Raw genomic sequence first — 14,361 nt, 5'->3', positions numbered from 1 at the left:
AACAAGTTACGGTAAAGGCCAAGCAGCTCAGATGTTTTGACCCAATATGTTTCCTACCCGGGAGACTTTCAAGGAGATAGAATTGACTAGAAGTATTGGCGGAGAGTATAAGGTAGGTGTGAGGAACTCTTTGTGCTGCAGGCTTATGGTAATCTCTTCCTCATGTAGTTCACCAGCCTCCTTTCCATGGGTACCGAAGGGAAGTGGTTTAGAGACGTTTGTTTTCCCTAGATTTTAAGGGAAATAGAATTAACTGGAAACTTTGGCGAGGAGTATAAGGTGTTTGTGGGGATCCCGGTGGACTGCAGGCTTCATTTGCTTTCCTTTGCATGTAGTCTGCCTGTCTTTCATGGAGCGGGGAAGTAGTTTCAAGATGCGGAATTCGTATGTTTCCCAGCCTTTCAAGGAGATAGACTTAGTGAGAAATGTTGATGAGGAATATGATGTGGATGTGGGCAGTGGTATTGGTGTTGTTGTGGCCTGGGGCTGATGTGAACCTGGTGGACTGCAGGCTTTAAGTTGCCCTCCACCAGCAGTCTGCCATCCTCCTTTTGAGGGATAGGGATGTAGTTGAAGGATGTTTATAATACCAGGCAGTGAAGCCACCTGGTTATATCAGTGCCACCACATGAAAGCATCCTTTTCTGGACTGTCATGGCAACCAGGAGGGGGAAGGCATTGGAAGAGATTTAATGGACAAGTTTATTGATTATAACTGGGTGAAGATTTGTGTCATTTTTTAGCTTATATCTGTTAGGTTGGTGGAAGAAAACACAGTAGCATCCTTCCCATTAAACGTTTTGTGATTTGCACCATATTCACAATTAAGCTTTATGTGGTTTTGAAGTGTTTTGGTAAAAATTTCACTTTTCACTGTGTACCATGTGTTTTTGGTTTTCCTGTTATTCATAAGTTGCATTTCCTCAGATTAGTGTTTCTCTTTTTCTGTATGAGTTTTGGTTTACTGTATATTATTATAAAAGGCAATAAAGTAAATGCATATTGGCTGAATCTGCTAGCATGGCAGCCTGGAAAACAGACACATGCAGAGAATGGTAAACCATGGCCAATGATTTTAACAAGGCAGAGATTTTGTTATGTTGGCAGTTGTTTCCATTAGGTTGGTGGAATACGAGATAATACTGTGGCTCAACATCCTTGTTATAGGATTTCTTCGTGACAAGCACTGTATTTTACTGGTAATCTCTCGCTGCAGTTCAACATGCAAGAGAATTTGTGAAGTTTCCGCCCATCTGGTACAAGTTCTTAATGTAGCCTGTCTTAACAAATTTGGAGGGATGTTCTTTACATCTTTTCTTTTGGAAATCTATCTATCTGTAGCCAGATTCCTTAATCCCATAAGGAGTGGGCAAAAACATATCGCCTCCATGTTGCCTTGTCCCCTGCCATTTCACCGCCCTCCCCCCAGCTGTCACACCCCTTTTTCTCATATACATCTCCACTCCAACTACTGCATCTGTGTTGAAATTAGGTTGGGTTAGGATAAGGTATGTTCTGTTAGGCAGTGTCAAAAAACAACAAAATATTAAAAAAGCTGGCAGGGCTGTAGTGAGACTGTCTAATAGCAGTTATGAAGTGTACTGTATGTGGAACATTTGCCTATGAAGTGAAGCTTGGATTCTAGAGCAGAGTTAATGAGTGTGTGGCACATTATATACAGAATTTTCATTCCATTTATCTTTTTATTTTATTTATTGTCTTAAGCCTTTATAAAGATATGAAATGAATGGACAGTTCTGCTTCACCCCATCTTTAGGTAGGAAAAGAGGTCTGGATGATGATGATGATGATGATGATGATGATGAGCTACCCTTGTTTCCAGGTTGTCAGCATCCACACCAAGAAGGGCACCAATGTTTTCCCCAAGAGACGGTTGTGTGAGGTGGTGTCGGGGGCGGGAGAGCGAGTCATCATTAAGGCCAAGAACTCCGGGATCATCACGCAGGTTTTGGTGAACGTTGATGATGTTATAGTGGATGGGTGAGTGTGTTTTGCTGTTTGGTGCAGTGTTTGATTAAAGGTTGGTGTGTTGGGGTCATGGTTTTGTGTTTGGTTATATTTGACTGGTTTGGTTAAGTGTTTTGGTGTTTGGTTGTATGTGAGCAGTGTTGCATTGTTATATCAGTGCTGCCATTTGAAGGTGTAATAAAGTACCATAGTGATGATGATAAAGAAATAGGGATAGCAAGGCAATGATTACCGTACTGCTGTTATTATTAGTAGTAGTAGTTTTAGTAGGACGGTACAGTATTAGAATTAGTATAAGTATTACTTTTGGGATCCCACCCCACCCCATCCTTAGGTGGGAAAAGAGGTATAGATAATGATGATGATGATGGTGATGAGAATAATATTGATGACAGTGATAATTTTTTTTTTTTCCACACCCACAGAAGTGCCATAGTGGAGCTGGAAGCATGTGGGCACACAGCGCTGATGGGAAACATTTGCTGCGACTGTGGTGTTTTGCTGGAGGAGAAGGACATGCCCAAAACACAGGCAGTCAGCATGTTACACTCCGTCCCCGATCTAAAAATTGCTAGAAATGTTAGTGGTTTGTCTGTCTGTTTGTCTGTGTATCTGTCTGCTTGTCTGTCTTTGTATAGTATATATCAGTCCATCCTACTTGTTAGTCTGTCTGCACTGTCTGTCAGTTCATCCAACCACTCATCTGTCTGACTATTGGTCTGTGTATACTGTACATAGCTCTGCACACAATTTCCATCAATCTGTGCATCTATTGTTCTTTCGTTTGGTTGTGTATCAAGGCTCCAACATGCTTCGGCCAGTCCCGTATCCCTGAGGTGGCACTGTATGACCTCTTCCTAGGTCATTACCAGTCTGCCTATTGTAACTGTACCATCTCACCTTCCACACCCGGTTGTCATCCTTCTTTCTCTGCACATACCCAAACCATCTTGATCTATCCCTTCTCATTACAGGACTAAAATGCATTAAAGTCTCATCCTAGCTCTCAGCTCTACATTTGCAGCCCTAACCTTCCACAGCCCTGTCATGCAAGGATACACTACACATCCATCTAATGATCATCATCTCTGTATGTTTGAGCCTATGAATATACTCCTTTACCGCCCACGTCTCACTACGGTACAGCAGTACATTCCTAACACATGTGGCATAGAAAGGCCCCTTAGCATGGGGGAACAGCTTTCATAATGTCTGTAAAGTAAAGTAGAGATTTGGAGGCTTGATTGGTGGGTGAATGAGTGTGATGTTCATTTCAGTGGGCATGGCGTTGATAGTTCTCACAGTGTCGTAGTTTCTCGTTCATTTTTTTCAGGAATATACCTCAGCCACTCTTTTTGGTGAGAATTAAGGGTTGGAATGGTGATGATAATGTCTTTGGATTGTATTTCACCCTCTCCTGATAATGAAGACAGTGACAGTAAAGCTGATAATGAAGTTAGCAATAATAATGATAATAATAATGATATGGTAATTTCAGGAAGCGCGTAAACTTGGCGAAGAAGACATTCGAAATTTACTAAAGCTGAGAAAGTTAGTGTTATTGGTTGACCTGGATCAAACCCTCATACACACCACCAACGACAACATACCTCCTGATCTGAAGGTGAGAGACAGTCAGGATTCCTGGGACTATAATAGTAAGTGTGTGAGTGTGTGGCCCAACTTTTATTTTTATTTATTTATTTTTTTTCTGGACTACTTGACCTTTTCTGTGGATTGGAAAAGGAAAAGGGATGATGATGATGATGTACAGAGAGAGAGGGAATTATAAGGAAAAGTTAGTACAGTGTCTCAGAGATCTTGCAGTTGATGATGATAATTTTTCTTTCTTTCTTCCAGGATGTATACCATTTCCAGCTCAGTCAGGGAGGTCCTTGGTACCACGCTCGCTTACGACCACACACAAGGCAGTTCCTGGAGAAGATTTCACGCTACTACGAACTCCATATCAGCACGTTTGGGGTTCGTGAGTACGCACATCACATCGCACACTTTCTTGACCCGGACCGCAAGTTGTTTGGCCAGCGAATACTCTCAAGGAACGAGTGTCTGGATATGATGTCCAAGAAGGCGAATTTGGAGTAAGAAACATTACTATTTATGTATTTATTTATTGTTATTATTATTTTTTTTATCTTTTATCTGTGTATTTCTCTATTGGCAAACACCTTAATCCCTTAAGGGTGGCCACAAATAAATTATGTCCACATCACTTTGTCCTCTGCCATATGACTGCCCTCCCTCAAACTCATATCCCCTTCTCACATACATCTCCAGTCCATCCCTCCATCTCATCCTTGGTCTACCCCTCCTCCTCACCCCATCCACCTCACCCACATACATTCCTCTAGTCAGTCTCTCATTTTTCATCCTTTCCACATGGCCAGTTCAAAATATTTTACTCTTGAGATAGAATGAGGATTATGATGCTAATGATGATGATGATATCTCCCTCTCTCCATCTCAACCCATGAAACTTATTAATTTTCCAGTTCGCTGTTCCCCTGCGGTGATAACCTGGTGTGTATCATTGACGACCGCACTGATGTCTGGAACTTTGCCCCCAATGTGGTACAGGTGGTGCCGTACCACTTCTTCCGCCACACGGGAGACATCAACGCACCATCGGGACTTCAGAAAACAGAGCACGATGACAGAACAGGGATTGATTTCAGATGCCTGGGGAAGGAGGACCTTAGTATGTGGCATTGTTTTTTAGGTCAATGTGGTATTTATTTTATGGGCTTCTGTTTTTTGGTGGTTTTCCTCCTTATAACTTGTTTTGATTTTTTGATGCTGATGGTTGTTGGAACAGTGTATTTAGAAATTAAACCACCCTCGTCTGTCCTGCATAAAAAGCATAATGAAGGGGCTGAGGTGTTTAGTAAGGGATGTTCACCTTGTGTTGTTGCACGTGATGATGTAGTGTCATCTGAATACACTGTTATCCCTTTTGGTTTGGTTAGATGAGATTAGTTTGGTATTTAAAAACACATTTCCGACAACCTTAACACCAAATCAACCCATGCAGGACAAAGCCAAAGTGGTGGAAAGGGGAAGACTGCTGAAATGGAGGAGGTCATAAAGTACTGTAGGTATTGACCGTGTTTTGTTGGTCATTTTTTTTTTCAGGCTCTGTACCTTGTTACACCCCATACAGAGGCGGGAAAAGAGGTGTGGATGATGATGAAATAACCACTCTGATAGATAATTATGAAGCACATGTGTGTAAAAAGATGCCAGTTGTACAAGAGTCAGGATTTCAGGGGCTTGAATGGTTGCTGAATGGGAGTGTGGCCCATCGAGTTGGGCAAACTTTTGTTATTGTTTTCAGTTATTATTATTTATATATTTTTTGTGGACTTTACTTCATTCCATCCTAGAGTGGGAAAAGAGGTATGGATAATGGTGATGATGATGATGATGATGATGATGTGCCTGTGAGGTAGTCAGGATTGCAGGGGCTTGAATTGTGAGCGAATGAGTATGTGGTCCAATTTGTTGAGTGAGTTATTGGTTAGTTCTGTCACAACCATCATTCTTTTTCCTCCCCTTCCCATCCTTAGGTGGTAAGAAAGGTCATGATGATGATGATGATGATGATGATAAACGCACAAGCATGGATTGCAGACACAACAAGAAGGATGATGTAAAGGATGATTTAAGTATGTGTTGCTATGTTTTTTGTAGATCTGTTTTTATCCGATGGAGCTGGACCGCTTTCACAAGTCAGAGTAAGTTGTAGTGACGTTGAGTAGCCTTAGTTTCTTAGTTGTGAGGTCAGAATGAGTCTCCTTGGTTACTATACCTCTTTTACTCTAACTTGGCCTGACATTGCCATCTCTCCACCTTGTATACTGAGATGTAACAGTAGCATAACACTTTGAATATGATGCTAGTCATGAAGAAGTGCCATGGAAAGGATGTTGAGCTGCAGCATTGTTGTTTCCAAACATCAAACTGCACAAAAGGATAAAAATGGGCCAGGTTAGTGTGAAAAAACTGTAGTCTCCTTGATTACCAGTGAGATTTGTCCTCCAGTATAACTACACTTGGCCATCATCTAAGCTGAAAGGGATTAGGGATCTTTACCAGGTAAGAGTATATGCACTACAGCCACAGGCATCACTCTCAGGCAGGTAACTCAGCCACAGTACACTGGGTCAGATTCTAAGGTACAACTCTCATTGTCACACATCCGAGATTTCTTTTCCCCCAATAGTTTCCAGCAACTGTTGTGAAGTAATTAGCTGGTTTTGGTCCTTGGTTTAGCTTCCAGTCCATAGAAATAGTTGCATCATGACCACCCTCACTATGGAGGATTACTTAAGAGGGTACATGGCATCATTTGAACTAATTTAATTTAATTTGAATGACTGTAGGTATGGTGGATGATATGACAAGCATTAGGCAACCCATATTTTAGCTTGATATGTGCAGATAGTGAGGCCTGTGATGTAGAACCAGGATTCAGGGGCTTAAATGATGAGTGAATGAGTGTTCGGCCCTGTTCACTTGGAAGCTGTTCATAGTTCTTTGCCTTGCTTTCTTGATAGGTGAGGGTAATGATGATCGTACGTTCCACTAATTTTCTTTATTATATTCCAGGATTTCCAGACACAAACACAGTCACTGAAGAAGAAGAAGATGAAGACAAGAAAAATTACAGCTCAGACTCGGAAGGTGATGACAAGGATAGCACGAAAGGGGATGCCAAAAAAGGCGGTTCATCAGACTCGGACGTCAGGAAGAGCAAGACGACAGAAAGGACAAATTTGAGCCAAGAAAATACATGTTCAGGACAGGAAAATGCAAGTTTGGGAGGAGAAAATGTGAGTTCAGGCAGAGAGGATGCGAGTTTGGGACGAGAAGATGTGAGTTCGAGACAAGAAAGTATGATTTCGGGTCGAGAAACGGGTCCTGGTGATATGATGGAAAGTGAAGAATCAGAGGAAAGGGATGGTGTTAAGGAAAGTACAAAATTGGAGGGAAAAAATACAGAAATAGAGGAAAAAAGTACAAAAATGGAGGAGTGTGATACAAAAGTGGAGGAAAGAGATACAAAAGTGGAAAGTGGTGCAGAACCGGAGGGAAATAAATGTAATGAAATGGAGGCGAGTGAGGGAAACAAAATGGTGAAAGGTTGTGAAACTTCTGAAACTTCTTTGCATTCCCCCAGTGAGGAAAGAGGAAGTGAGAAGCAGAGTGAAACAGAAGGAGACAGCAAGAAACAGAGTGATAGTGAAGCAGGTGAAACTGAAGCTACCAAAAAAGTTGGTAGTAAGACAGTGAGTGAGGAGCAGACAGAAAGCACAAACGAAAGAGACATTGATAATAATAATAAGGTAAGTAAGGGAAATGAAATAAAGGTGAATAAAGAGAGTGAGCAAGCCAAAGAGGAAGAAGACACAAAGAACTCACACTTCAGACCTAACAGTAAGAAACAGAAGGACAGAAAAGAAGCGGAAAGCAATAAGAAGTTAACGGAAATCTCGTCAAAAAAAAACAAGAATCAGATGTTCGATGTTGTAGATAATGACGACTACCTCTTGTACCTGGAAGACATTCTTTTTAAGATCCATCGAGTTTTCTTCAAGGAGTATGATATTTCCTTGAGTAAAAAGGCAAGTAATGGCAAAGGTGAAGCAGCAGAAGATTGGAGTAGCAGAAGAGAAGGCAAGAATGGGAGTGAAAGAGGAACAGAAGAAAGAGAAAGGAGTAACAGGCAAACTGAAGAAGCAGCAGAGATCAACAGGGAAAGTGAAGAAAGAGCAGAGAGTAAAAAAGAGAGTAACAGGGGAACAGAAGAAAGAAAAGAGAGCAAGAATCCAAGTAACAACAGAAGTGCAGAGAGAGAAGATTGGAGGATAGGGAGTAACAGAGGAATTGAAGAAATAGACAACATCCCCCTGCCCGACCTCAAACAAATTGTGCCGGCCATACGCAAGACGGTACTGAAGGGCGTAAACATTGTATTCTCCAGCGTCATCCCACAGCAAATGAAACTCCATGAATCCAAAGCCTACTTCATTGCAACGAGCTTTGGCGCCCACGTTTCGGAAGGGCTGGTACTCAGGACAAAAGGAGATGCAGGGACCCCATCCGAACCCAGACGCTACACCACACACCTAGTGGCTGCAAACAGGCGCACCGAGAAAGTCAACGTGGCCAGAAAACACAAGTACATCAAGGTGAAGTTGGAAAATTTAGTACAGTCACTGTGTAAGAAAGCATGTTCCTTGGGTGGGAAGAAGTAGGATGATGACGTTGAATTTTTAGTGTGTAATGAGGATTGAAAGATTACCTGGAGAGGTGTGTGGATGAGGGTGTGAGAGGAGATAGGGCAGCCTGATGGTGGAAGACAGGGTTGCATGAAGGCAATGTTTGTGGCCACCTCCTCTAGGATTAAGGTGTTTGGTATGTAGATAGATAAGTAGCTGTAATGTTGTCTTCTCACCCACCCCTCAGATTGTAACCCCAAATTGGCTGTGGAAGTGTGCGGAACGATGGGAGTTGGTGGAGGAAATGCTGTTTCCGTTGAGCAGAGAATCAGAGGGAGAAATCCAGCGTCTGCCTCCACACCACTGCTACTTTCTTGAGCCACCCAAACAATGCTCCCCAGCACTGCCCCACTCTGCTGATGGCAGTGACCGTGATGAGGAAGGTACGTGGAAGTGGTCATGTTGTTGAGTAACTACAGTATGGCTGGCTGAGCAGACCCATCAAATACAGGCAAGCAACTTCACCTGCAGGGCCGTTTTGTGCAGTGAACCAGTCTTCCTTTGCAGCAGACGGCTTCTCGTCACAGTGAGGTGTGGGAAGCAGTTTAGTTCTGAATGGACACTGCAGTTGCATTTCTCCACCTAATTAACTTGCACCATAGTAGGCTCCACATCACTCTGTTATTTGGTTACATGGATGCCACTCAGCACAGTATATGGTTTTCTGGCCTACAGGAAGCAGTTAGGCTTTTCACTTAGTGTAGAACCACCTTAAGTGAAAAGAAAAGTACAGTAGTTAAACATGACAGGAAGGATGGATGGAACAGGAAGAGAGGATGGCAGGCACGGTAAAAGAATGATAAAGGTGAAGGAAGAAGGAAGCAGCACTGCATCAGGTTAGTTGATGATGGTTGCCACTACCTACAATGTAGGAGTGTAGGGGGTTGAGGCTAGGCTGTGGTTTTCTTCATATAGCTGCCCTGACAGATGAGGTGGGGAAGATACTTAATGATGACAAGGCAGGCTGATGATGATGATGATGATGATGCTGTGTGTTTACTTTTTCCAGGTAGCAGTGATGAATGAGGTGAAGAAAAGTATGTAGTGGTGGTGATGAATTTAGGTTAAGGATGATGATCGTGATGATGTGCTTAGTTTTGGCAGGCAGAGGATAATGTTAGGCTGTGGATGATGATGATGATGATATACTTTATTTTGGCAGGTAACAGTGAGGGTACTGTAGCGGGTCCCAGCAGTCGCACTCGCACCCCAAGCGGCACACTGCTGGAGGACGTCAACCCGCTGATCTACTTCAGTTCTGTCGATCGTACCAGCATGACTGATGAGGTGGAGAAGATACTCAGTGACGAGGATGATGGTGAGTTTATACATCCAGGGACTGATGAGCAGCCTACACCTGGTGATGGTGTGTACCTGGGTAGAGTGAAACAGCTTCTGCATCCACCCAGGAGTCAAACCTCCTCATATTTCCTTGTACCTTGCTGTGGGAAGGACCCTGGTCTAACCCTGGTGAAGTGCTGTCTGCCAGCACACACTGTGCAGCCTCATATTGAGGTTTGCCGTGGCACAGCTGTTTTCCATGGACTGCAAGCTAAACCAAGTGTCAAAACCAACTGATTACTTCACAAGATTTGATGCATTCCAGTAACTTAATATTGCAACCTTCAGATAACTCTTTTTTCAACTTGGGAGGCACTTTCAGTAATGAATGGGTTAGATTTTGTTTCTGTTGTCCCAAGTTCATTGAGACATTAACCTGATGGACTGCAGACTGAAGCTGGCCACCTCCCACAGTTCACCATCTTCTTTTGGTGGGACAGGGAAGGAGTTGAGGACTGTATCACCAGCCAAGCTATATCAGTGCCACCACATGAAGGCATCCCTCTCCAGCACCAGTATATCTTTACATTTCAGTGTATTTTTTAAACAGTCACCCAGGAAAGTCCTATTATTGCACCTGTTCTGTTTGTCACATTACTCCGCTGGTGTATTCCTAAGGTTGAGAGGGACTTGGTGTGTTTCTCTGGCCATTATATTATTAGTACAGTATTATTATTATTATGAAAGGGGATGTGTGGTGGGGAACGGGGTCTGGATGATGATGAATTTTTGAGATAATGATTATGGTGATGGATATTCCAGATGATGATGATGATGAATTTTCCAGACGATTCATATGATGATGAAGGTGACGTCTCTGAAAATGATGAGGCACATTCAGAAGAGGACGAAGAGGATGAGGAAGAAGAGGAAGATGATGATGACGATGGAGAACCACAGAAGAAAAAGCGACGACGCGACGACGACGACGAAGAGATGGACAACGAGGATGAACTACCCAGCGTGGTTTTCAGGCAGGGTGGAGGTCTGCCCAGCGATGATAGTGATGATGAGGGTGAGACTGATGATGAGGGTGATTTGAGTAGGATGGGAGCTGATCTAGAGAATTTATTGAGCTAGTAGATGGATATGAAACTATCAGCACTTATGTATCTGTCTATCTACTTATCCAGATAGTGATAGTGAGACAGATGATGAGGGTGATTGGAGTAGGATCGGAGATGGTCTGGAGAATTTATTGGGCTGGGAGATGGAGACAAAACCCTCTCTCTATCCGTCTATATCTGTCTGCATACTCAGTGATGATGATGATGATGATGATGATGATGATTGTATCGTTTACATACAGTGGCTCCGACATGGTTGTGTGTGTTGGCCTTGGTCACTTGGTGGCGGCTCTCCATGCCGTTCGACCTCTGGCAGCCTCTCTGCTCAGTCCTGTATCCTTGATGTCACACTCTATGACCTCATCCCAGGAATTATTTGGTTTGCCTCTTGAAACCCTACCCTCGATGTTCACACTGCTCACCTTCTGCACTCAATTGCCATCCTCCATCCACTCATCATTCCCTTACTATCTCAGTCTGCCCCTCCTCATCATGACACCAGTACACTCCACTCCCATCCTTCCTCTCAACTCATCAGTCACAGTCGTTACCCCCTCAGGCATCACATTTAAGGATGCATTATACTTCCATCTAACTACTGTCATTTATGTTAATTTAAGCCTGTGAATATCCTCTTCCTTTACTGCCCAGGTCTCACCACCATATAGCAGTACACCCTGAACACATGCCACATAGAGAAATCCCTTAGCATGGAGGGATGATGAAGTAGTTTGAGTAGAATGGAGGTCGATGTGCAGAGAGTATTGAGCTAGGAGATGGAGAGGAAACTATGTCTGTCTATATATCTGTCTATATGTCTATTGGTTTGTCTCACTGTATGGCATAGGTATGAATGCTTATGTCTGTGGGGTGGAGACAGGATTCTGGGGGCTTGAATGATGAGTGAATGAGAGTGTGGCCCTCTCAGTTGGCCAGACTTGTGGTTAGTTTCTTATTTAATAGTTTCTTGCCCTCTGGTTCCTGCCTCACCCATAGGTGGGAAAAGGTATATGGATGATGGTGACAATGGGGATGATGATGATGTTGAACATGTCAGGTGGTACTAAGATGTAATATAAATAACCTCATGTGACCACTCTCTGGCCTGTATTCTAATTGTCCTTATAATTTCTTAACACCCCTTCCTTGGTGACTTCTTCTTCACATTACACCCCAGCGTCCTCGTGTATATTAGATGCCTTTGTCCCATGTTGCCCTGTTCTCTACCATTTGACTGCCTTCTCTCCAACTCACCTCTCCCTCTTTCATGTATCTCTCCACTCCATCCCCCCATCTCATCCTTGGTCTCCTCTCAGTCACATCCACTCTTCTTGTCAGTCTCCTGTGGTGCATCCTCTCCACATCACCTAAGCATCTCTGTATTTCTCTTGAAATTCTCAAAAGCAGATCCACATCAACACCACAACACTCCTTCACTTCCCTCACTTGTCTGTCAGTCTCTGTGTAACTCAACATGAAAACATACGCACACCTGCACCAACATACACATACACTCTCCTTGTCAGTTTTTCATTCTCTACCCTCTCCACCTGGCCAGACTATCTCAGAGTACAATATTTCACTTAATGCATTCAGTCACATCCACAGCACCACAACACACCACGTCAGCACCATAACACTCCTCAGTCACATCCACATCAACACCACAGCACTCCACAGTCACATCCACATCAGCGCCACATTGCTTCTGTGCTTCCTTATTTGTCAGTGGAAGGTTATGGTGTAATAAGCAGGATAAATCACTAAGGAAAGGGTGACAAGAAGCATACCGGAGAGTGGTGAAGGTATGACATGCAGAAATAATAGAAAGGAAGCGGTGGGAAGGAGGCTCATATGGCACCTAGAATTCCGCTCTCTGGGTTCACAAATTTGGTGATGAAAAAGAGATATTTTATACGAGATACATAATAACAGATGAATTTGTGAGAAAGATTTACGGTACTTATTTTTTCATTTCAGTAGTTTTACCAATAGCACGTCACATTTATTTTATAATTGTAGCTGAATAAAAAAAAGACTGTGACCTTTTTTGTTTGAACTTTGTATCCTAAAATTTGTGATGGGGGAGTGTGTGTGTGTGTGTGTGTGTGTGTGTGTGTGTGTGTGTGTGTGTGTGTGTGTGTGTGTGTGTGTGTGTGCTTGCACACGTTCATAAGTGCGTGAGTTTTATTGATGAGGATGTGGTATTTTTTTATTTTATCTGGGAAAAAAAAAAAAAAAAAAAAAAAAAAAAAAATTGATTTTTAAGTTTGTATCCCTCATGTCTTGAAATCTATGGTAATGTTGGCGTATTTGTTTTACTTTAATCTGACAGACACAGCCTGTACACTGCAACAGAACAACCTCAACACACTGCAACAGAACAACCTCAACACACTGCAACAGAATTACCCCAACACACTGCAGACACGGATCAAGAACAACAGGCCGACAGTCACCCGAACCCAATCCACCAGCACACTCACCACCAGCGGTAAACATGAACACAGGTACATTACTCCCCCTTACAATACACTTAACAATGTACATGTGCTGCATACACCCTCACTAATATCCCTAGACTTACATATGACACCTGACCCACCTTCAAGGACCACTCAGGGAACTACAGGGCCAGACTTGGGCAACTAAAAGAAATAATAGATCAGTGATGTCCCATGCCTCCCCAACCTGGACTCCATTCCTATCTAATATGCACTACAACACCCAACAGATCATGCAGAACACCACCCCACGCTTCAACACACAAACACAAGCACAACAGGCTAGATCAGATGGCCTGAAATTAAGCAACTACTCTTATCTGGGTGATGGAGAGGAATTCACTCACATGGTGGCAGTGATAAAACCAGGTCACTCAACTATATGGTTATACAGATGTCCCCCAGCTACTTCCCTATCCCCCAAAAGAAGGATGGTGAGTGTCAGAATGTAAGCGTAAGTCTGCAGTCCACCAAGTTCACATTTAAGGTGAATCAGGAGGGCTGCAACTGCGACTACTACTCTAACCATGCCTAAAAGTGCCTCATCTCCATCTTGAATGTTGAGCTGTAAGATCAGGTTAATGCTAGGATATAGTGCTAGTCACAAAGAAGTGTTATATTGCTGTTGTCATAGTATATACAGCATTGGAATTTCTAACCACAGAACTACATGAAATAAGCTACAAAAGAATAAAAATCTTGGCTAGGTTAAGGAGAAAATAGTAGAGTCACAAAGATGTTGCTATGGGAAGGATTTACAGTAGAACCAAACTAGTGTCTTTTTCTGTCCCTGAGCTACACGATATAGGTTACAAGAGGATAAAAAGTTACATGTGGAAGGTGTGCCTATGAGGTGGGTCCAGGATTCCAGGGGCTTGAATGGTAAATGTGTGGCCTGTCATTGGTAGCCATGCTGTTGAGAGAGAGGAGGAAGCTAGGAAGAAGTGAAGGAAGAGGAAAGGGTAAAGGAAGGAAGGAATAAGGAAGGGTAAATTAAGGAGAGAAGGAATGAATGAAAGAAAGACAATGAAGAGGAATGAAGGAAAAGAGGAAGAAAGGAAAAATGAAGAGGGATGAAGGGAGAGGAAGGAAGGAAGGACAAATCGAGGAGGAAGAAAGGGGAGAAGAAAGGAAAGAAGGAAGAGAGGCAGGGAGGAA

At 42.9% G+C, this 14,361-nt stretch overlaps 1 protein-coding gene across 1 annotated transcript; it reads left to right on the top strand.

Moving 5' to 3' along the window:
* Fcp1 (RNA polymerase II subunit A C-terminal domain phosphatase Fcp1) lies at window positions 1-10,828 on the top strand. Its single transcript, XM_080271983.1, has 10 exons — window positions 1-112; window positions 1,844-2,001; window positions 2,415-2,568; window positions 3,488-3,613; window positions 3,850-4,091; window positions 4,503-4,708; window positions 6,619-8,201; window positions 8,479-8,674; window positions 9,454-9,609; window positions 10,420-10,828. Exons 1-10 carry the CDS (start codon window positions 47-49, stop codon window positions 10,710-10,712), a joined length of 3,180 nt encoding a protein of 1,059 aa, XP_080128109.1. The 5' UTR covers window positions 1-46; the 3' UTR covers window positions 10,713-10,828.
* The last annotated feature ends 3,533 nt before the right edge of the window (window positions 10,829-14,361 follow it).

Source organism: Coenobita brevimanus, chromosome 48 (genome assembly GCF_032717465.1).
Source record: "Coenobita brevimanus isolate Jiangsu-jjx chromosome 48, ASM3271746v2, whole genome shotgun sequence".
NCBI classification, from domain to species: domain Eukaryota; kingdom Metazoa; phylum Arthropoda; class Malacostraca; order Decapoda; family Coenobitidae; genus Coenobita; species Coenobita brevimanus.
Note: the sequence above shows the minus strand (reverse complement) of the source record. Positions and strands in the feature narration are given on the sequence as shown.

What these genes read in the sequence shown, in the direction of transcription:
- Fcp1 (XM_080271983.1), top strand. Translation starts at nt 47, where the DNA reads ATGTTTCCTACCCGGGAGACTTTCAAGGAGATAGAATTGACTAGAAGT. An exon ending in ACATACCTCCTGATCTGAAG is followed by an intron (nt 3,614 to 3,849) that starts GTGAGAGACAGT and finishes TCTTTCTTCCAG; the next exon opens with GATGTATACCATTTCCAGCT. An exon ending in ACTCAGTGACGAGGATGATG is followed by an intron (nt 9,610 to 10,419) that starts GTGAGTTTATAC and finishes TGAATTTTCCAG; the next exon opens with ACGATTCATATGATGATGAA.